Here is a 24,607-nt window from a genome sequence, read left to right on the forward strand (position 1 = left end):
CTTAGATTTGGTTAAAAGGGCGCGTTATGGAGCCCTTTAAAGGTTACCTGTCCAAAACTGACAGGTGCTGACTTAGGATGATTAAAAAATGAGTCAAAGAAATAACGCATGAAGAACACAGTTTTGCACTGTGTGCGTTTGCATTCATAACATACAGCGTCTGACATTTATTTCTCCTGCAGCAAACTTTGAAAGTCACAGTGGCTTTAACTCCAATATCACCTGGCATTCTCTCATGGTATTATTAAACATATCAATCTCAATCATCCTCAGCAAAAGGAACACACAAACCCACGCCAATAATAAAAAAGCAATAAAGACATTCGGCAAAGAAGAAATGTTTCCCTTTCCATTTATTTGAGCCCGGCAGTAAAAGAGAACCAAGTGTTGGAACTGCACGGCGCAGACATAAAACTTCATCACACCATATTGCTTGTCTGTTTTTGGCATTTCTTCATATTCTGAAATCACCTCATGGCAAGGATGTTGCCTGGTTTAATCACCATTTGAGATATGTCAAATAATAACACCGGATAAGATGCCAGACACTAATATAAGTGAAGGTGTACATAGACATGATGGTCTCATTACACTGTAACAAAAATAACTGAATCAGTTTGTTCAAAGGTTTCATTACCTTGGTGCTTAGCAATAACACTTTGTTACCAGTACATTCACGGGCAAACAAGGGATTATTAATGCTACTATTCATGTGTGGTACGGCTCTTATTCTCAAACTGACATCGCCCGACTGCAATGTGAAAATTATTAGTTTATTCTCATGACATCCCAGCAACAGTGTGGGAGAAAGAACAACGGTGCGTGTGGGATTTGGCACTGCTTACAAATCATCGCTCTGCGGCAAACACCAGCCACTTTTGACATGAGACAGCACATGGATGCTTCATAATCCATATCATTTGAAATCGAACTACTACTACTGTGACGCGTGTTGGGAAGGTGTTCGCCTTCTACTTAAAATGTTTTAAGAAAAGAACAGTGTAAAACCATTTGCCTCAGGCAGAGAATTTCGCTCCGTCTGGGTAGATTTACAGCCAAATGTGAGGTGGCTGAGTCAAAAATCGGTCATGGTTCTCAGTATTCGGTGCAGTCTCTTGCCTAATTTGCAGAAGATGTCCGTCCCCACGTGGTGGAGACAAATTGCAGAAATAGTGAGCTCACAGTTCGGGTGGGTTCGAATTACCCAGAAGTTTTTTAATTAATGAATCACAATTAATTACATTTTAATATTTCGTACCAGACAAATCAAATCTAAATAGGATCTGTACAAACAACATTAAACATCTGGGAGGAATTTCTCCTGTGATGAGTGAATTCTTTGTGGCCAGAAACGCATTTTTTTGTGTTTCCATTCTGCAGATTTTCATTTGAGTTCAATTTGTGTTATTTGGATTGATTACAGTATTTTTCAGTTGCACGAGTCAAAGTAAAATATATGTAAGTTGCAGTGGACTAAAAGTCGAATTTTCTGGGGAAGTGTATTTTGTTGTCTGCAATGGAATGAAGTCATTCAAATTCGCACTCAACATAGCCAAGAGGCAACCAAACTGAAAAACAAGGAAGAAAAGGGGAGTGGGGGGGTCGGCGGGGTCCGTCCCTTCCGGTCCCCAGACTGTACACGCAAGCTTTAGTTCCACAAGCAGTGGTTTTGTTATGATTTTTCTCTCCGGATATCTTTTGCAGCAGTACCACAAAAGTCCACTTTCCCACTGTAATGTTTCTCACCCTCTCACTCAATCTTCTGGGCCATCGCCCAGGTGAGGTACAGACATGGGTCTGAAAATGAGAGGATGGTATATTGCAATGTTTAAATTAGATAAATATGATGAGAGGTGGAGGCCAGTAAGATGCATTGTAGTGACCAAAAAACGTTGACCAAAACCCCTGCGTTATTTGCATTTATACTTAAGGCTCTTGCAAAGACTTGCCAGTGATATCTCACCAAACAAGGGCAACCACAGTGGACAACATATGTAAATGACTATTCAGGACATTGCCACTAAGCAATTGTGATATAAATATAAATGAAGAGTTCCTAAAGAGGGCTTGTTACCCATATTCGGCCGTCAAAGTAATTAATGTGGAAACCCATTAATGAAAATGAACTTGGGGGGAAAAAAATCTACCTTACACGAGGTAATTCATCTTTAACCATGGAGCTCCATGGGACATGCTATTCAAAGATAAGCTACCACGCTCCCACTGAAATGAGCTTTTAATTTCTTCATGCTAGTCAGAGTCTCTGCTATTTCCTGTCATGGCAAGTTCAAGCTCTGATGATGAACACGGCGTCTCTGCATGTGCCAGACGGTTTGTCTTGTGCTCATGGACGATCACTGGCTTTTCAATTAGCAGCGCACCAACAAAGGGTCTTTAATAGCCACAGTCGCACAGAAGGCCTGTTTAAGATAATTTACAGTTCAAATAAAACACGAGCACATCAGAGCGTCTTTCCGGCAATGAAAAATCAGCCAGTGACCAAAAGACGGCGGCTCCGGCTGATTCACTGGACATCTGTGAGAGAGAGGGAAGGAGACAGCAAGTGCTGGAGAGGTGAGAGAAATCTATGATCTAATGCGAGGACACAAAGCTCTATCTCCATCTGTCACAAGGCCTTGATGCGGCGCTAAAGGTCGAGGTTCAAACTTTAATACCCAGGTCATGATTAATGGAGAGGCTGCAGTTGACAGTTGGGAGTCCTACACTACAACCAAGCAGAGGCAGGAGATGGTGGGTGTTTATAGATTTGCTCTTTTCCTCTGCTTCTGACTGTCCAATTTGGATGCTGTGATGACAAAGAGAAGAGTTTTAAATCTATTTTCTAAAGAATGTAGTTGAAGTTGAATCTATATTTGAATCACTTCAACATTGGTGCCTTCCTGTGAACATGCCAAAAAGTCATGGATTTAGACATTAGTAATGAAGAAGAGGATTTGTTTTCAGAGAAAATGCAAGGGACATTTTCTCAAAATAACGGAGGTCTGTTCATACATTGAAACAACTCCTCATTAAGTGCTTTGACATGAATGATGACACTATTAAAATAGCCAAGCCAGAGGCTTTTTTGGGGGACATGGCTACAGGCTTAGACAGCAACAATCCATCTCTGTTCATCTATTTGTAATGATAGCAAGTAATTACCTTAGAATATGAACATCAATCCCTCTGATCACGTGGGTTGGATGAACCTATTCAAGTACAGATGGTTGCCTGTGACCAACAAGTAAATATGTAGCACATAGTGATATATTTCAAGGGTTCACCATCTGGTACATGACGCCTGATAACGTTTACAGAGTCTATACGAAGATTCCACGGGGACTAGAAAATGTACTTTGCTCTAATGCTCTTTTATCTTTTGTAAATATATCTATTCTCATCATAGACTTAGTGAAGCACCATAGCAGCAGTAAAGCTTAACTTAGTCTCTGTCTTGCTGCCAGGATTTTATCTTCTTTTATTAGTTCAAGCAGTGATTTCAGTTGGTGGAAGAGATAAAGAAAGGACGGGTCAGGGCACTTGGTGCAAGGCAAAATGCATAATCGTGATCAGAATTCACCTTTTTATAAAACATAGATTATGATGTGCCAAGGTGTCACAACAATGACCTGCGCTGCTCGGGTTTGAACAAAGATTCAAGACTGAAAATTGCAAAATGTTATAGATCCCGAATTGTCTAGTTTTAGACGTTGGTGCCCATGTGCCACTTGACTAATCCGCTCACCTCACTCGCCTGTGTCTGACTCGGCTTCTGGACCTTGACATGTACTGGAACCAGTTGGATGGTGCTGTGGGAGAGACTTGTAGTACAGGGGATAACAGAGGGAGACTGACTGCTCCATCGGACTTGAAATTGCTGTTTTACCATTGATTCAGCATATCAGCATTTCGACACTTCACAATGCTGATACGATGATGTTAAAATAATGAATATATGTATCGATAATCGGTCAAACCCTAGTTTAAATGCGTCCAAAGTGGGGCTGCAACTGACGATTATTTTGATAGTTGACTAGCCACCAACGACGTGAAGCGTTTATGGCATTTAATACAGACAAAAGCTAAGATATGGCAAGCAGGGCTGCCAGAAGCTCAAGTGTCCTCGTGGTAGCTGTTTATCCCTCTGGTTCACAAGGTTTCCGGTTCATGTCCACCATCAGCTTCTTGATTGAATTCTTGAAGATTTTTTTCTAAGTAAAATTAATGCAAATGACTGTGAGCCAGATCAAAATACAAACAAACAATGCAAACTAACTAAACAACAACAGGTCATTTACTGTCTTCAAAAACTCTGCAAACATCATTCTCTCAATATCAGGTGAGTATCCTCAACAACTTGAATCCCGCCAGTTAAACCTGGTCCTCCTCCCTTTGCCAATGGGGCAACATTGGACCCATCGACTGCCTTTTTGAATCTAAGTTTCATTGCTTCTTCTTTTTCATTATTATAATTCGCTCAGCAAAACAATAACAATAATGTCGGGGGGAGCTAGTAGACGCCACATTTCAAGATATAGACCGGATGGGTTGCAAGTGTTGGGAAATGTAATACCTAGAGACATCGATTGTGTTGCACTGATTTCCATTTGTAGTTAATGTACATGTATTACAAAATAGAATAATAAATACAAATTGACGAAGTGTAATTCCATACATGTAATTTTACATTTACATTTCCCGGTAGCCAAGGTATGGCAGCTGCTTACTGACTAGGCAACTAGTCAACATGCAGTACAACCTGTAGGGGTTGAAGAACAAGCCAACATAATTGGAACGTGGAAAATAGAATATAAATAAACATTTTTTATTAGCTCAAAATAAGAAAGGGATAAGTTTTGGGACCAGTTTTCCACTGCAACTAATTGAGTTGTCATATTTACTGAACTATGTCAACAGGTTGCTGCAGCCCTAGTTGAACAAATAACTATATTCTTCGGCCATGGTATTTCACATTCATCTCAATGAATAATTTCTCAATATCTAACTTGATCAAGACCCTTTAATTATACTACTAAAACCCCATAAAGGACTCAGTGACATTAATATATGCAAGTGAGATGACCGTTTGACTCGTCTTCCTGAGGGGCTTGCTCGGATTTCACTTCACTGAATTGTCACTATTTCAATAAACAGTTGACCAATGAAGCCCCGTAGTCACCCACTAATTCCAGATCAATGTTATTATTTTAGCTGGCAAGCATGATACTTGGAGTTCCTGAAATTTGGCAGGAAAATTGTCACATTTCAAAAGCTGATAATTACATGTCTTGGCATGATAAATATTAGGTGGCACATTTTAAATGAGCCCAAAAAATGACTAAAATGAGGAGTAACAGTGTAGATAATCCCAGGTGTATCAGTGAATGATGATCCATTATTACTAGAAATGTAAGGTTCAAGTGTTGATTTTGCCCTTTGCATGTGTGCTTCATGTACATCAGCGCACAGCACAGGCATTGATAAAGTGAATTTGTGCGTGTCAGCTGCCACATTCATTCTCTGATGCTGCCCTGTATCGACCGTCTTCTCCACAATCGGTCCCACGGGCCGGTGGGAGAAGGCTTGGACTAAACAACACGTAGGAACTATAGAGGGAAAATCTGACCCACTGAGGTCTCTGAAAAGGCCAATGTCATGAATATTCAATAAATTGCTCATTATCAAAAACCCTGAGCTTGTTCTTTGCAGCATACTGATGTCAGTTTGGGAGATTTATTTATAGTGTTGTTCGGCGGCTTGAGTTCTCAAAACATGGTGTTCATGCGGAATAATTTTGACTGTAATCGCGAGGATGTATTTCGGATTTCCTTGGGCTTTGATGAAGAATTCAGTGCCCAGCCAGGATCGGTTCATAAATAATGATTGCTGTATTATGTAACCAACGAGGATGTCGACAACAGGAAAACACGTCCGAGAAGCAAGCTGTGGGAGGAAGTCTTCCACTGCTCCTTAATTGAACTTGAGGGGGTAGATGAATGTCAGTGATGAACCCGCTGGGTGCCCCTTCACTGCTCTTGGCCGGTATTCATTCACGGTGATGTATGCAATAGCGCTGCAGGGCCGGAGAGCACAGCCAGTGATATCTATCTGCCCAATTAAGGGCAGGGTGTCCGAGAGGACTGTCAATTCTTAATCCCTACCAAATCTGTTACACTCACTGTGACTGAAGGTTGTCCACCTATAAACACAGCGATCTCAGGCTTGTTCGCCACCAATTTATACTCCATATGTAGCAAAAGTGACAACAGTTGAAGTATTAGTGGACTAGTCTCGTCCTTCTAAAAACGTCTGGTGACTCTGTTTTCAAGCAAATGATCCCTACATCCACAACCTTAAATTAATTGTACGGCTCTTCACTAAATACCATCCTTGTCTTCCTGTTGTACCCTTCATGCAGTTGAAGAGGACTGAAACAACATGCGTTCATCAGGAATCTATTTTATACGGAAACATTCACTATTGCTTGGATTTAAAGGTATTGATTATTGTGATTTTCATTTCCTTATTTTCCTTCTTTAAAAAGTAAAGTTGAATCATGCACTCTTTAAGGACAGACAAAGCAGTTTATGCAGAATAAAAAGGTGCATGGACACCTTCTGTATATATGCAATTTTGAGGCTACATTGAAGCAGGTTTCAAACAACAGAGGAAAGACGAGGCTGGATTAAATAACCAGTATCCAACCAATTTCACCACAGCAATGCGACCCTCGACTCACAGCTTCAGAGGAGCTATTCAGAGTGAACATGCTATCTGTGTTGGGATGAGCATCATAGATCCCCAAATGAGCCCTTGGTATACATTTGAACATATACATTTACTATACATACATTTGGGTTACAAAATGAAAGTTTGCTGCAAATTAATTTCGGCTGCTCTGTTGAGTGTGTTTCTGAACTTAACCCTGATACTTCCAACAAACACACTTGAACTTGACTCATCTTCTGTTTACCCAGATAATAAATATGATGTCACACCATCGCTGCCCATCAAAACGCAAAACAATAGCTGGTTTGTGGCTTCCTAAAGCTTCACACAATCAATTGTGTGTGTGTGTGTGTGTGTGTGTGTGTGTGTGTGTGTGTGTGTGTGTGTGTGTGTGTGTGTGTGTGTGTGTGTGGAGGAGTCTGCCGCACACTAACACAGCTGTGCAGGGTCAGCTGCCTCTAACTACAAGCCCAATGATCCTGTCGAGAGGAGTGTGAGAAATACTGTTGGTGAATATCTTGACGATGTGTCACAGTGTGATGGATGCTTCATTCCATTGCATCAGAGGTGTTGATGGCTGATTATCCGATGAGGATGTGTGGCTACAGTCTGAAGTAGACAATCCATCAATAAGTTTTAATTCCTTCTAGAAAGGCCATTAAACGTAAGCAACTCTCTCTTTTTTTCAGACGTGATCATAAATTGACTCATCCAGAGAAACTGTTTTTCTAAAATAAACAATAATAAGGCATCACCATTGTAAATTCAGTAGCAATTCAGGTGTTAGAGCTTCATTTGAGCTGATGATATAATGTAAACATTAAACGTAAGTTCCAAGCCATTACAAAAAAGGATCTAAACTCAAGTTCAAGATTGAATGATTTCAAGGACAATGTCATTTTATAGAGTTTCAAATATTCAATCAACCAAAGCTTAAGTAGGTTATGTTCGTGGGAAGTGCATGAACCTCAGATTGAAAATATAAAATAAAACATACTGCTTGGACTATAATAACATGAAAGTCAGTGTACCACAGCAAGTTAAGACCTTGATTCTACGGATGTCAGGCAGCCCTGAATGAGACAGTGGGTCACGTTTTTATTGCCTTATCTAAAGATCCATCAGTTATATAAACGCGAGTATTATCATTGCAAATATAATGACATTAACTGTTCTTAAGAACCGATGGTGAAATAACTCCCTGTTATGACTTTTAACTAATCCCCTTTATGCAAAGCAATGTAGCCTTGCCAGAAAATGAATGGAAACAGTCCTGAATCCCCTCTTGTGTTGTCCGCACCTCCCAGGAAGAAGTGAGTGCTGAATGGTTGACCTTTGCCTCTCTCCTTTTAATTCATCATCGCTAATATGGAGCATTTCCATGAAGAGGACCAACGTCGAAGCACACACACAAAGACATACTGCCAGGATTAACAAAGACAAAAAAGTACGCAAACATTAGGGCAGTGCGTTTGCGCACACATGTACTTGTCTTCACTGTTTACTGCTCGAGGGGGGTGTTATAAACTAAACACTGGAGTAATTTGACCTAGTATGCATATTTAATTTACCTTTCTTTTGGATGCATATGACATGGAGTGCAGATTCTCATTGAGACAATGTGGCAGAACAGTTTGTGGCTGCTAAAACACTGCATGCTAAAAAACATGAAAAGCACACAGAATGGTTTGCATCTTTAAAAGGGGACTGTGATGTGTGTGTCCCAGTTACCACCTTATCCGCATTGAATATGTAATTCGGAGCATTAACATGCAATTTTGTTTTCTGGAAAGAGAAAATGCAAATTCAAACATTTACCACCTGCTCTCTGATTTATTTAAACATTTGCCGGTAGAAAATCTTTACTGAGGACATTCTAGAGGTGCAGGCTTTTTGTGTTATGGTGCACACTTTGGTGCAGCAACTCTGGTGAGGAGGAGACCTCGCCATTTAAAAATATATATACTTTTACACTGACACAAAACTGGGATTCAGACAAAGAGCCTAGCATCAGCAATTGTTTTCTTCTTTAGTTATTTATTCATAGGTTGACACAAGACGCAAGAGGAGATCATCTTGGGTTGTCGAATCATTCGAGGGCCGAGCAAGTACAACCATGCAGCAGCGGATGGTTTCTCATTCGTGACATTTGTTGTAGATTTTTTTTATTTTTTCTTTGCGACTTAAGCTGTGAAAATAATTCTTTATGCCCTATGTTTTGCCTGGTTGCGTCATGTGCCTGTGCTGCTCCAAAATCTGGGACTTTTAGATGGACAGTAAACACTAGAGCAAGAAAAAGATTATCAGAATTATTATTGTTATTTTTATGATTGTTGTTGTGTGTACTTCCATTAAACCATATCCAAAGCTGACTTATGAATGATACAAAATATGAACAGAAAACTGCATGTACAAAGTATGAGTATATATACATATATTTAAACCGAACGCGAACCCAAGGGAGTGCATGGCAAATGTTCACCAATCCACCAGCTCGGCCAAAATGTGGAATAACAGGGAGCCATCTTCTCTTAAACACAGGAGTTTTTAATTGGAGTCAGGCAGCCAGTGGACTGTGATAATTTTACTTGTGATTAAGAGCAGTGTATGCAGCAAATAAAGTCTGTCTTTCAGAGGAATATCTTTTGCCACTATCTAACGTTTATCCAAAAAGTTCTGTCTATTTGCGGAGAAGATATGTTGGAGTGACCACCATCCTTCCATACAATCTCCAAAGATGTATTTGTTTATTATTATCACACTCTTTCGAGTGATCTCTTTTTCGTATTGTTTTTTAAAGAGTTTTTGAAAAATCTCGAATGAAAACTGTAGAAACTACAATTACCCAAACATGTCATCACTTCTTCATCGGCTGTCGAACCCTTAAGGGGGACCAAGAGAGATGCACAATATCCTCTGTCCACTACACTGTACTGTCCTACACGTTCAACTGATTTAGTGCTCAACAAGGACCCCCTCCAAAATAAGGAGATTTTTTAAATTAAAAAACGAGGACACAGAGCACAGCGAGGTGTTGTGCAGGTAGTGTTCGCAAAAATGGCAGTGAAGTAAAGCCGTGCAACAAACTAGTTCATCTGAAACACTTCCACGGCCACTTTGCGAAGAGTGTATTGAGAGAAACCGCGGGTTTGTGATAAAAGGAACATCAGCATCATTCGAAGTTGTGCAGACACTTGCGCAAACAAATTACAATACTGTTGTCCCCATCCAAAATCACTGAAGAAGGCCATTGTCTTTAAACTATATAAATGAGGGTCATTCGTATGCCTGATACTACTACGACAGATTAGATCCTCCAGAATCAGACATGACAGACCTTCATTACCACTCCAGCGCATGTGGGTCAACTCTCAACAGTTATAGAACTGATCCCTTATTGTAAGTCCCAGAAACAAAAACCATAAAACGTATTAGATTAGATGGCCTTTTTTGTCCCACAGTGGGAGATTTCAACAATTATCAGCCTAGTTTAATATACAATCTGATTTCAATTACTGTAATCTGAAATACCTCTGGAAATGTGGTGTGATGTGACTGAAAAGGGTGCCACAATAAGCATTTCACATCGCTGTCATTGGGCTTTGGTCAGAGGAAGGATGAAGTCTATTTTTTTTTTTTTATGACAAATAATGAATGTGAGTGACAGAAACCTTGCCTATTAAGGATAAAGTGCGATTTTCCAGAGCTGTTTCATGTCGTCCTCTGTAATTACACCCTTATCTACATCTTGACATCAAAGAGAGGAATGAAAACCTGGAGCTTTAACCTCCAGTATCGCCGCACTCAGAGGAAAAGCTGACTGACGCAGCTTTGAATGAGGAAACCTTGATTTTCCTTTGTGACTCTGCGGTGATCCATATTAATATATGAATAACATGACAGACAAGCTAGCTGCTCATGTTTTTTTCCGATTTCCCATCAGAGCTAGGAACGCAAAGTGCATTCAGGGTGAAACACCTTATTTTTGGACACAACCAATGATATCATTTTAACCGAGTTATGCCACTTCTCTGCCCAACTGTGACCAGATATTCTTGTACGAGGTGCCAGGCACATTTAATGCATAATGACGACTTTAATGAACACAGACTGAGGAGAGAGAGAGTGACAGAGGAGGATGTAAGTCGTGATATGAAGAGGCTTCGGGTTGGACGCTGACATCAATCTTTCTTTCATGAGGAAGGCCACAAATAGGTCAGCACCAGACTGGCCAGTACAATGTGCAGGTGGTGAGAGTAAGAAATCCAAATTAGAAGTGGTTGGGGTTCATGGCAGGAGGCAAGGAATTCAATTCGGTTAAGTCAGCCGCTTAACTGAAAGGTTGAGTGTGCCGCTGCCAATGCACCTTGAAGAACAATTGCGGGTGACTCGGCACGGCGACTCAGCTCAGCCAATAATTGGGAATCTCTTCAGGTGCGCAGGATCAATCGGTGGAGGTGTGGCTTCAGATGGCGTCATGTGTTCTTGTCGCGTGCATCTCTTATTTTCAGTCAAGCCAACACGACAAGCATAATAACCAGGCTGCAACGATCAAACACGCCGGCAACATCCACATCATGGCAGGAGTAACTGTGTCACTAATCACAGGTGGTGATTAATAGCATTGACGCTTGGGGGAGGAGGGCACAGATGCAAACGTTTAATTTGTTGAGGTGACACAAGAGGCTGAGGGAGATAAATGTCACACAGAGATTAAATGATACAGAGCGGTGAGGGAGCAGTCGAGCCAAATCTAAACCCCTTCAGGTTTGAAGAAGGAGCTAAATACAGGTGATGACTGCCGAGACGGTTTTCAGGTCTCCTTTGGCTCAGTGAGTGTTTGTATACTATGGTAAATATGAGGCTGAAGGGTCCATTCCTGTGTCATTCAGGAAGTACAAAACACATTCTCCCTTCTAAACCTGTGCTTTTGTCCTGACTATGTTCCTTTCCAACCTACGATGGCAAACACCTGATAATCTTAACTCTGGGTTCTGTCACAAAACTGGACGCGCCAGTTCTGGTGAGAAAACTGGATTATTAGTGACCAGTAGTGACCCATGATCAGCTCGTGTTTGGGGACATCAAAAGGACATATTGATGAAATGCAGATCATCCAATTCACTTATTAGCTAGTGTGGCACGCCGCCATGGCTTAAATGAGAGTCGCCATGCCATCAGAAAAAAAATCTCTTTTTAAATCTCACGTGATAAAACGTATTAAAACGAAGTGGAAACATACAACAACAAACGGACAACACACGGACACATCATGGAGGAGGAAATGGACATGACGGTTTTGGGTGTGTAATTTCGAAAGAAACATCAATAGTGACAGAAGTTTATGGCTTGCAGAACTCAAGTTGCGCATTCCAGCCGGACATGATCGGTTGACCAAATGACAAATATGTGCTTTTTGTTTTATTAAGATGCCACTTACTGTATATTCATACATGATGAGTAATGTTTATACTCTTCTAAATAGTACTTTGCGATGTAACAATGACAAAGCAAAACAGTTTCAGGTGTTTTCCTGGAAAATAAGAAGAGCTGCAGACCCGCCTACATGCAACAGTAACATATATTCATGACCACAATGGCAGTCAGTTGGCAATACTAAATTGCAACACATGCACTCAGTCAAAGGTAAACCACCAACACTGTCAACATATGAATATGACTAGACACGGCCTCAAATCACCACACCAAAGCAAAGGTGAAACTATTAGTAATGGAGTTTATTGTTTTGGACGAGCAGCCATGTTCTGTGACCGGAGCTTTCAGCAGCTAATAGCACACTTGGACCCCAGATACTCATTCCCTGGGCATGTAGTTGATGAAAAGAGGAGTGGTCTGTCATGGTCATTACAATATGTAGTAAAGTAAAGCAAAGTTTACATGATGTGGATGATCTGTTCATTGCAAACCCTAATATTTAATATACTTTAATGCATCCACGCAAATACAACATCCAAATTGCCGAAATGATTTAAATGATAAATAATAATTAAAATGATGAATAAATGTTTCTTCAAATACACATGAGTATAGAAAATGTGTGTTAATACACAGAAACAATTTGTATTCATGAATCACTACTAATAATGTGATAGTATAAATAAAATGAATAAATTACTATTATAAAGAGTCATCCAGTTATCGATTTATAAATTCAGATTCACGGTTCAGATAAGAACCACTTATTAGCAGATCAGCGGGTCAAGATCCATCCCATACCCTGGAAATGGTTCAAGACATTACACATTCGTGTTCTTGACAGTAATCCTTCCACACTCCCATTTCTGGTGTTACTTCTCAATGTGCACAGTCTAGCGAACCAAAACCCCCCCTAAAAATCCACTGGCATGAAATCCTTTTACTTCAACTGTAACATTCGTGTAGATGCATTAATAAATGCACGGACTGGAGAGTGAGATTAAACTGCTTTCTTATTTTCATTGCAAGCCTTCCTTTAGGCGTGAAAAAAAAAAAAAAAAAAAAAAAAGCACCAGCCTGCTCCCAGAAGTCTCTGGAAAATGACAGAGTTGCTCCCCAGCTGGCGCTCATCTGTAAAGAAATCCCCCTGTTCACCTGAGTGGGTTTAAGTGTGTGTACACAGGTATCAAACCGTGACAGGAAATGATTCTCAACACGGGCACGCTATGACAACGTGGCTAAAGGAAGATACAATATGGTGAGGTTGTAGTGGACCAAAACATCCTACAGGCTTAGATCATGTATAAATAAATCTGCCTAAAAAAAATAATGAAACATTTTTCATCCCGTGTCAAGAGAGCCCTTGGCTGGTGTTAAAGTCAGATATTTATAACAGTGAGAGGAAATATGCTCAACAGTGCATGTCCCATAATGATTAAAATTATTCACTGTTCTTTTTAATTGTATTTTTATTTGTGGATTGCGATATTGCATTTTAGTTCCAGTCTGTCAAGATGACAACTCTAATTGAGCTTTCGCTTTGGTGGCTCATTTCCTGTTCTTGCCCTTGTTTGTATTCTGTGTCTTCACAGAGGCTTTGCGCGTTCACAAGTATTCCATCATCGGCAGCGTGGACTTAGAGGTCTGTGATTGCTATTTGGACTTTCTTTTTCATTCTGACTTCGCGCAGGCTTTCGCTCACGTCATTGGACACAGGATTTGGATTTTGGGACTTTATATCCTTCTGTGGGATTATCTTGGACTTGTGTTAATTTCTAACATACAGAACTCTATTTTCTCCTCACTTTGCTTCTCCTCATGTACAAGGTTGGTCTGATCGAAGGAGCTTTTTAAAAGGGAGACACGGTGAATATCATTATTCAGGCAGTAGATGAGACTGAAGGTATCTTCAATGATGTTTTTATAATGCGGCCATGAGCCAACGAAAATGAGTCTATCCTCTGAGGTGAGGTGTCGGAATATACAAGACTGTTTTTATGAACAACTGGATGATACACAATAATGGCACTGCTTTGTTTACAATAGCATTATTGGTCTGTGTTCCACGACCAATGAACGTGTAGATTTGTAGATTTTTCTGAAGTCACCTCTGGTTATTACACTCAAAATATCATGCAGATCCTTATTGATCATTTCCGCATGTCGAGCATGTGGGTTCGGATATATACTCTATAGAATACATTATTTTGGTATTATTCAAGGCATTATTCAATAATTTCAATTCAAAGGAAAATAGTCTTCCTTATATTAAAAGGCATAAGCTGGAAAGAAAGGAGGACTTAAAGTAATCTATCCAAAAAAGGTGACCATGGCTTCCTTTAACAAAAGGAGCTGCTGACGGACACGTTGGCAGTGCAAGAGATTGCCCTGGTGACCTTTCAGCTCCAGGACTGTCGCCTCAACTGCAGAGCGCTGACTTGCAGACGACTGCTGAAGCAGCATTGTATTTACATTTAAGGTAGGCAGTAAGTAGGTGAGGCAGTGGTGTTCCATGTCAATCAAGAGCACGTCCAGATTATAGGGGATGCGAGTCCAGTGACCTTCTGCTAACAGCAAGGGCTTGTTAGCCAGTCTCCCATAGCTGAAGCAGGTATGTTGGGCTACACAACCAAACGTCTGACTGAGATGGTATCTGCTCTTAATGCTTTGGTGAGTCATAGTTTTTTTAATGGCTGAGAGTGAAAGAAATCTGCAAACTACCGAGGGAATGTCAGCCATTTTCTCAACCCAATGTCTTCTGTGAGAGAGTCAGAGTGAACTTTCACAAAATATAACTAGTTAAATACCAACATTTAAAACACTCTTTTAATGTTAAAATATATAAAGCTACTCTTAACAGCATGTAAGTTTGATCCAATGACGGAAGAAAACGAAGTGCGGCTCTTAAAATGTGACTACTATTGTTTCAACTTTCAAATATAACTTAGACCTCTTCAGATAGTATCAAGGTAAATTCTGGCAGATTAATCCCCACGCATCCAGAGGGTGTGTGGACCTCGCAGGAATCTTCAAAGGGGGACAACCATGTGAGACGCAGCCTCTCAAAGAGGAGCTAAATATAGTCAAGCATCCTGCAAATGAATCACTTATATAATCTATTGCACACACAGCATACTAAACAGATCTATTCCCAGTTGGGCAGCCTTCTGTGCTGCACGTTCCATACTGTAAAACACACATTTCATCAAGGAATATGTGTGACCTTTGTGCATTTTATTTATAGCACACAGCATATGTTAAGTCTCCATATTTACACATATCTTTGTTCCCTACATGTGGTCCAATGACCTACAAAACGCTCCACAAAACATGAACAGAACTACCGATTATTAGATGTATGACATCGATGGCTGAGGCGCAGCTGCAACAAACTCATACATGTTGATGTCATACAAACTTGATTTGTTGTGCTTCATCACAGCCAAAATTCCAATAAAAGTTTCTTTAACATTATATTATATCAAGACAAGGATCCTTTTAGTTTCATATCCCCGGGACACAAGTCACAGTCAACAAGTATCATCTTTCAAGTGGATCTTCTACAATTTCTGCCTGAGGACTGGGCATTGTCGAGCGATTCACTAGAGTGACATGTTTTCACAGCAGAAATGGTATTGGGCGGACATTTGAATGGTAATAAAAATAATTAACTTGATAAGTTTGTCAGTTATAGACACGCTGGAATAAACATGAGGTTTCTCACACATCATTTTTTCTGGCAGCAGTGGGTAACATTATCTATAAAATCTTAATGCAAATCCTTGCTGAAAACCACTCATTTGTTTCGCTTGTGTTGACAGTGATGTTAAAATTGCAAATACATATGTAGTGTTATAGTCAAGACCTCACCAACCAAGATATTATCGAGACTGGAGACAATAGACAAGACAAGACTAAAATATTTGGCGGTCGCGATCGAGATGAGAACAAGACATAATATATAAGGAGTCTCCAAAGGATGCACAAATGACAGTCTTGACCGGTCTTGGACAGAAATCCCATGTCCACTAGGTCTCACACTGAGAAGAATAAGACCGGTGTGTAGACCAAGACCAGTCTCGAGTACTACACCACTATACGTGTGACATCCTCAACAGACTTTGAAAACACCAAAGGATTAAAGGGAAACTTAAACACTCACCGTTCACAATGAGGTTGAGCAGCTTCGGTCGTGGACTGCGCTCACTCTGTATTGAACATGTGTACTGGCCATCGTCGGTTATATCCACCTTCTGTATTTGAAGACTGTACTCGTGTTCAACAGTGGACACAATAGACACGCGAGGGTCCCCGGACCACTTGTCATTCCCTGCAAATATGATGCTGGAGCGGTTCAGCCAGGCTCCTTTTGAGGTCCCGTCCAACAGGTAGCACCTAGAAAGACAAAAAGCCACCTTGTAAGAAAACATTCATGAATTATTTATTGTTCCAGTCAACACAAAGCAGGTGAAGCACTGTACACTGTAATAAGGCATGGAAAGTGGCTGACCAGGCCATTCGGCTCAACAGGTTTATCCTCCATCTTCAAGACAATTAAGACTCAAGTATTGTGACTTGAGTGTGAAAAGGTTCAAGTGTGAAAAAGTAGCGGATGAGGACTTTGTTGAGAACACTTGGCTCTTCAGGTGCATCAAGACAAGAAGTGAGTCAGCTTGTCACAGAGGTCCTCAGCCTCGCCGTTGTCCTCGCTGTCCACTTTGTTCAGGCTGTCACAACATTTCTCCGTTTCAGTATTTTCTCCAATGAAATGCGACTGTTGCAACTCACAAAACGTGAAACAATATTTGATCGGCCAAAGAACATAGCAGTGGCGAAGCGAATAGGATGGCTTCACGCCAAATTCAGCGAAGTCACTGTGGATAACAGTGGAGGGAAAACAGGGTGCCGTGAAAGGGTCATGCCTAAAGTACGGAGTCCCTGCAAGGCTAGCTAAAGGCCTGGTTATGAAACACTGTTTGAATAACCTGACGTAGCCATTCTCCTTCCTCCTACCAAGAGAGAGGCGATAACGCAGCCAGGAAGATTTGCACAAGTGACGACAAAATCACTGATGAAAAATGCAACACAAGTTTATGTGATTACAGATTAAGATAAAGGACAAAACTCGCCCACGAAAACAGACATCCGAAAGACAACACAATCACAAATTCACTATATCTAGAGGAAAAGTTAAAACAAACAAAAAAGATTAGAGAACCTGTCTAAATTGTTTTATTTAGTATCATTTTTTTGTGTAGTCACATCAATGCATATCAGGAAGCATTTGTTAGTGTCCAGCATCAATAAGACAATTTTTAATAACCATCTCCTTTTTCCCCAATAAGACTCAACAAAGAATGGAATCACTAAAAAATCTCATCAATTCCCATCCATGCTCATGATGTGGCACTTAGGTTGTATTGTAACATGTTAAAAGTCAGATTTGTTTCAGACTATCACCCCTTTCATGAAGAAAAAAACAGGCCTGCCTATTCAACTTGAAGGAATATTCTCTTATCTCTTGGAAATCATTCTATGGAATGACATACATTGTCACATAACAGTGTTTTGAACAAATTCCATTTTTTTTTCCCTTTTCTTTTCCATTTGAACTTTTTCTATCGAGATAATGAGATGTAAAAACTATAACTACCAGAATCTGCTGCTATTGCTTCTACTTTGAAGTAACAATTTTCATTTTCGTTGTAATTGCGAGATGTGCTGCAGTTCAAAATAGAACATAACCAGCCAAGGTCATTAAAAGTTTACAGTATGAACTTCAAAGCAAATAAAATAGGGGAAGCCTAGCCATAAACCTCTTCAATTACGTAAATAACCCGCATAGAGAAAGATTTTTTTTCAGACATAGTGAAGGATCACACTTATCCACAGAAGGGTATTTTTGTCAGAGAATGACAAATGGAAAGGGTTGTTGGCCTCAATGCAGCTTGTGTCTGAAATAGACCTTGATGCATTGATATTAACCAACACTGTGGCTCCCATTGTAAAAGGAAAACAAGCAGGGGAGAAAACAACGCACATTGACCCATCATGATTAAAAGTCGGAGACGAAGAGGTATACACATCATTAAAATGATGACTGAATTTCCCCCGTCTGCATACAACAGAAAAATACATCACCATTTTCCACTTCTGAAGTTCTTCTGTTATTGCATAGAAACTCATCATTAGCACAAATTCCCATGCTTCAACACTGCATCTCTTTTCCTCTCCTTCAACACGATCTGTGAATATCCACTTTGCTTTCCCTTTCATCCTCCTGCCTTTCTTCTCTTTAGAAATTTGCTACAGCTTCATACCCACTTCTGACTCACTATCCCGACTCAATTGAGCAGGAATTCCAGACAGTGACCTCAGATACACTTCTCAGCTTCTTGTACAGATCTACATAAAGATAGTTGCAGTCCACACAAATGTCATGGAGGACGCTTTCTTGAGAGTTCAAAGCCATGTTCCACTCGGTCCACTCCAGGACAGGATTCCTGATTTGTGCTCCCAACAACATTCATTTTTTTCACAATTGTTTCTTTCCTCGGGGTTTTCCCCAGTGCTTTTCTAACACAGGAGCCACTAATGCTGGAATTTTGACCGCTAATCTGAGAGTTCAACACTGTTCTTGTCAATATGTAGACAATACCTTCTGTTCTTTGCAAATGCCTTTTTGACTGATTCCAGTTTGGTTTCAGATCAGGACATAGCACAGAGATATCACTTCTAAAAGTGGCCATTTGAACCTCCTCTTAGCAGCAGATAAAGATGACAGCTCCATTCTAATTCTTTAAGATATCTGTGCAGCTTTTGACACTGTTCATCATAGAATTTGACAGGACCGCCTTTACCCCTGGGCGGGAATCAAACACACTACACTTCGATGATTTCAGTCATATTGCTGTGAATCTTCAGGCACCATAGGGAAGTGCTTGTCATCCACCGCCAAATTCACCAGTGGTGTGCCTCAAGATTCCATTTTAGGTCCCATTCTATTTTCAATCTCCATACATGATTCTCTCGCTCAAATCATTGAGCATCACCATATGTCTTTCTACTTCTATGTGGATGACTGACATACTACTGGCATATACTTATGCATAAAGCATTCTTAAGGTTTTACTACTGTTCTAGCATGGCATGATGATGTCACCTGCTGGATGATCAGTCAGAACCAGAAATATTAGTCTTTCCTCACCGATCTCTCCTATCTTCCTTCAAAGCAGCCTCTGTACCTTGACTATGACTCCAACAGCCCGAAACCCCGTTCCGCAGTATTTGACTCTTCATTTACATTTGACCCTCACATTAGAAAAAAACATCCCAGTCCTGTTTCCCTCATTTAAAAATGATGTCTAAAATTATCACCATGCTTTTTTAGGAAAAGCCCATTATTGAGGTGTTCGGACTTTCCTACCAGGACGATTGCAAGTCTCTCTGCAATGGCATCAACAAGAACTCTGAATCACGCCTCCAACTGGTTCAGAACTCAGCACTCCAGTGTGGGCTTCTCTGCACTGGCAACGTGTCCACGTTATTTTATTTATTTATTTTAATTATTTGCCAATATTGCCCAATTCAAGTTGTAGGGTATCGAAATGAAACAAAAAATATCACACTCATTCCCACAATATCTCACCAGTCGCATTCAGTCAACCCGCAGAGAGAAGAAGAAACAGATGCGGTGGGTGTAGGGACTGAGGAACACAGTGCTCACCTACTCATGTCTTAGCTGTTTGATAAATATCAGGAATAGATTATGAAAACATGCCTCGTCTTTCAGCTATTTTTCAGCATGAGTCGCGGTATTACTTCACCATCTGGTCTGTTAAAAACGCCTTTAATTTTGAAAGGAACCCACTGACTTCCAAGTGAGATCCAAGGGGTTTAACAATGAATATCTGCCAGATGACTGGGCGCCTATTCCTCTTTGTCTCAAAGAGAAGTTGGCCACATCCCTAAGAAAGCCACCATTTAATAATTTGTCATCATCATTTTGAGTCCAATCATAATAGCTGCCACTTGTTTTCTGGCTTGGAGCACCTGAAAACAGAAATCTGCTTCCAAGGAAAGCAGCATTTCAAAAGTGCCATAAATGATATTGATCACATTCATAAGTCATTTTTAGAAACAGCTGCAACATGACTCAATTACTACTTGTTTTTTCATGAGCCACATTTTGTAAAAAGGTAGCTTCTCTTTTGTTTCAAGGCTGCTGTCAACATGCACCGGTGGAAAACACACAAAAGGAAATCAGTTTGGCACTCGCCGCTTAGCGCTAGATGCCAAGAAAATGTCCATCAAGACAGAGCTTATAGACAATGAGAAGCCCGGGGCAACGTTCTTGTAGGTCAAGTCATGTCACAGAATAGAAAACGGACAGTAATACGGAACATGCCACTTCTGGACTGGTCACATGAAACGTCCATGTGACTCTGGCTAGGCCATTTAATTGATGACTAGAGGTTTTACTGACCCCAAGTAAAGATTTATTGACGGAGGTTCAGAGAGAATTTCCGCCGCAATGTTCAATGAAAGGTTAGGTCATGACACCCAATTTGATTAGATATTTATTTTACGAGGAGAAAAAGAAAAGGTCCAGGACTGAACTTACAACCTTAACCATCCGTTGCCATGGCTTCAGCACGCAGTTTGCATCTAATTTCAGACAGAGAATGAAGATAATTAATTGGAAAGACATGTAAATTCCGCATTGAGACTATCACACACCAGATGTCCTCTATTTCATGGTCACTTTGTATGACTTCTAGTGTCTGGGTTTTAACCCCATGGCACTCAATCAAAAAGGGAATGAGAAACAGTAGCTTTCACTGTATAAAATAAAACAGGAATGACTACATGGATGCGTGCATGTGCTAAGTCTGCCTTCAGGGGGACACACACATATGGATTTTAAAAGCCTTAAGCTTGTTTTTAACGCTGTGTGTCCCAAAACATGAATCTGTCCCTGCACTGAGCTTGTCCGCCAAGCCAGAATTATTACATGATCACACATGACAAAACACAACAATGATGAAACAACCTAAATTAAATGACAGGAACACATCCGCTGCTCGCAGAATTTAAGTTCAGGTAAGGAAAACCAGTAGCCGGAAAACCTGCACATCAACTGGTGAGGAAAGGAGCACAATGGGGTGAGATTTAATTCTCATTTTTCAAAACTACCTCCTTTGCTTCCTTGTTTCTCTGTGGGATCCCATCTTAAATTGGCTACATTCCATGTGACAGTTCAAGTCGGGAGTGATTGGCTCTCCACGCACACATAAAGATTTATGCATGTGAAAGACCAGGAACAATTTCGATGCTCAATGATTTTAGGACACTGATGGTGACACGTCTGATCACTCATGTCGACAGGTCTCACCACCTAGTGCTCACCACCTAAAACAACACAAAAAGTAGTTCTAATAAGTTCTAATATTCAAATTTACAAGTATATTGAATAAAAATCTACAGTATATTTCAAATGTCTATGGTCACATGTCAAATGTGCCCAACTTTTCAGACCCTGAAAGTACAACACAAGGCACCTGAAAGACAACACCATCCGCACTCTAAATCTAAAGAGGCAAGCATCCTTGTATCATTTTCACCTGACCGAACATTCAATTACAGGGTCTTCAGCAAAGGCCTGGAATACTTGATGAATTAGTCGGAGTCAAATGTCGTAAATCGGATGTGAATCTAATCTGGAATGAAGAAAGCATGATTGTGGTGGAACATCTGTCTGAGCACAAAGCCTTTACTTTGGTTAATGGCCGCACTCACCTCGACTGTTTGAATGAATAATATGTTCTGAAGGCTTAATGAGAGCGTGATACAACTAAGAATGTGCCGTTAAAACTGTCTAAGTGAAGTTGGGGACAGATGTTTTTTTTAATTCTGAGCATGGAGCCGCTGAAGAAGAGAATGTTTGCAGCTGACTCACGACTGAAAGGACAACATAATTTCAGATCTTCTTGGTCATACATTGTCAGGTATTTTAGTTTTGACGAAACAGGACTTTTCTAAATATTAAATCCCGTCCTATGCAGCAGGTCACCATAATCACCCCTACATCATTTCTCGCTCACCTGTGTCCCCATTCCCGATCCCCAACTGTTAGTAATTCACTCACCACCACGTACATTTTTTACCTGCCACACATTCCTCACCAGATTAAGTTAGGTTTGCTGTTTCAAGTGACCTGCACGTCTCCCTCTGCCTGATTCATGACTCCTGTTTGAAGCCTCTTTTATTAACCTGCTTCCTGAGAGTTTGGCCACTTTAAATTAGATTGATAAGACAGATGAAACATGGAGCATAAAACAAGGTCCTGGGCGACAATGATGTAACGACAAAGTGATGATCAATAACTCAATAGCAATAACTAATCCCATACTCGCTCCGATAATCATCTGAAATTACAATGGTCACAGTTAACAGACATAATTATCTTCATAAATAAAATCAAGAAAACCACTAAGCTTTAGTGAAACGTTGCATTCCATTAGTCCCAGTTCGTCTAGCTGAATTTGACACCTGCTGCAAAGGGGCCTATGCGAGTGACGTGAAACAGTGTCCTTACTGTCAGTGTCCAGTAGGAGGCGCTCTCAGTGAAAACATGATGGGAGGTTTTATTCAAGTAGTTGTTGAAACCCAAAGATTTTAGAGTTGAGAGTGCCATCTAGTGGGCTCTGAAAATGAGGACACTGTTTTATGAAGCTTCATCAATAGCCTATGCTGCTTATTTCAGGGGCTTTTAAAGATTATTGGATCCTAGGGAGCAATACAGGACAATCATTTTAATAAATTAGTCCATGTACATGAACCTCAAGAGTGTGGGGAGGTGTTTAGATGAGAAGTAAAAGTGCATTTCTCAGGCACCGTACTAATTCAATTTCAGTTCCATAACTTCTTGTTTGTTTATGGTTTGAGAAAATATAACATTTGCTCAAAATGTTTAACTTGTGTTTGTCCACATCCTCTTACTGTCTTCAGACAGGAGGCAATATCTCACTTACAGTGCAGCACAGTCTTGATGTGTCAACAAACATAACTCAGTAAACCCCACCAACCTCATTATGTCTTGAACAACAATGTAGGGATGCAAATAGTGATGATGTTAATAGTGATGAGTCAAAATAATAACATTTTCTGAATCAAACATAATCTCCAATTTAGTGATGCGACAGTAATGGCCAGAACTCAAAGCAAATGAAGGACATTGCCACCAATGCTGTCCTGTGTATGCACTTTATGGAACCTCTTAATCCCACTCAATTCAAGATTCCAACTAAGAAACATTTCATTCAAAGTCCAGAATAAATATAATATTAATTCAAGACTTGAAGACCTTAGGCATCCCTGAGGATCTTCAGCAGAGTCTCGCATGCACATGACTCGTAACGATGTACAAAGAGTGAGGGGGAACGAGGACATACTGTAAAGCTGTGCAACCAAGGTACAACACACCAGGCTCTTAATCCCTAAAATAATCCTGTTCACTGTGGCCACTGGGACACATCTGAAGCCTTCCAGCTTTAATCCACACAAACAGATTGCAGAGTTGAAAACCAACACCCACGACCAAGCAGTACACAAATATCACATCTCTCTTAGAAACTCACACTTAAAGTAAGAAGGCATTGAGTTTCATCATATCACAAACACGTTTAGAAGGCATCAACGCATTCTCCAACACTACAGGCACAGCATTACTGCAGGTGTTTGATGTAATAATAGAAACAAATGCTTCTCCAGCCCAGAACATTTATATCTTAAAATGCAGTACTGTTAGAACAGTGCTTTCATACCTAACATCTAAACAAAGAGTGTGTTTCTAAGCACTCTAAGTACTGCTTGTTTTTTTTTTTTTTGTTACAATTTTACACACAGAATATTTGGGGTTCTCATCATTTGAATTTTCACACTAGTCAAATCCTAAATTCAACCCTCCTGTTTTCTTCAGATTTACTGAAAACCAAAGTAAATGTTATGTTTATATAAAAGTCTAATATTATGACACTATTGGGTTTCCTGCTAGCTGCAGTATTTCACAAGCTGTTCAACTCATATCACAAGTCAACACCAGTGCACATGAACAAATTCATGTACATAAAATCAATCAGAGCTTGACACTTGTTTTGTCAGGATCAATTTCTGCTAATATCGATTCATTTCTCAAACGCCTTCATGAACCCAATCAATGTGACAAGTGAATTAAGCCATTTGACACACACACACATGTGAGAGCGAGCCTGGAAGCATGTACGTGATAATACCTGTGATACAATAAACCTGTTCTGTTTCAATAGCCAACGGGCAACACAACTAATAGCCACGGAATCACCATGTTTTTTTGAAACTGCTTGTACATTTGAGGCCCACTAGATTCCCAACAAAGCGCTGGTTACTATGGTGGCCGGGAAAG

General features: G+C 40.3%; 1 protein-coding gene across 3 annotated transcripts in view; it reads right to left on the minus strand.

Annotated features, from left to right (window-relative positions):
* Nucleotides 1–24,607, minus strand: part of negr1 (neuronal growth regulator 1) — a 158,846-nt gene that overhangs the window by 96,536 nt on the left and 37,703 nt on the right. For all 3 annotated transcript variants that reach the window (XM_053854641.1, XM_053854652.1, XM_053854630.1), the window contains exon 2: nucleotides 16,328–16,560. In XM_053854641.1, the coding sequence (XP_053710616.1) occupies nucleotides 16,328–16,560 (233 nt within the window). The remainder of the gene's footprint in view (nucleotides 1–16,327; nucleotides 16,561–24,607) is intronic.

The sequence above is a fragment of the Synchiropus splendidus genome, chromosome 1, assembly GCF_027744825.2.
Source record: "Synchiropus splendidus isolate RoL2022-P1 chromosome 1, RoL_Sspl_1.0, whole genome shotgun sequence".
Classification (NCBI taxonomy): Eukaryota; Metazoa; Chordata; class Actinopteri; order Syngnathiformes; family Callionymidae; genus Synchiropus; species Synchiropus splendidus.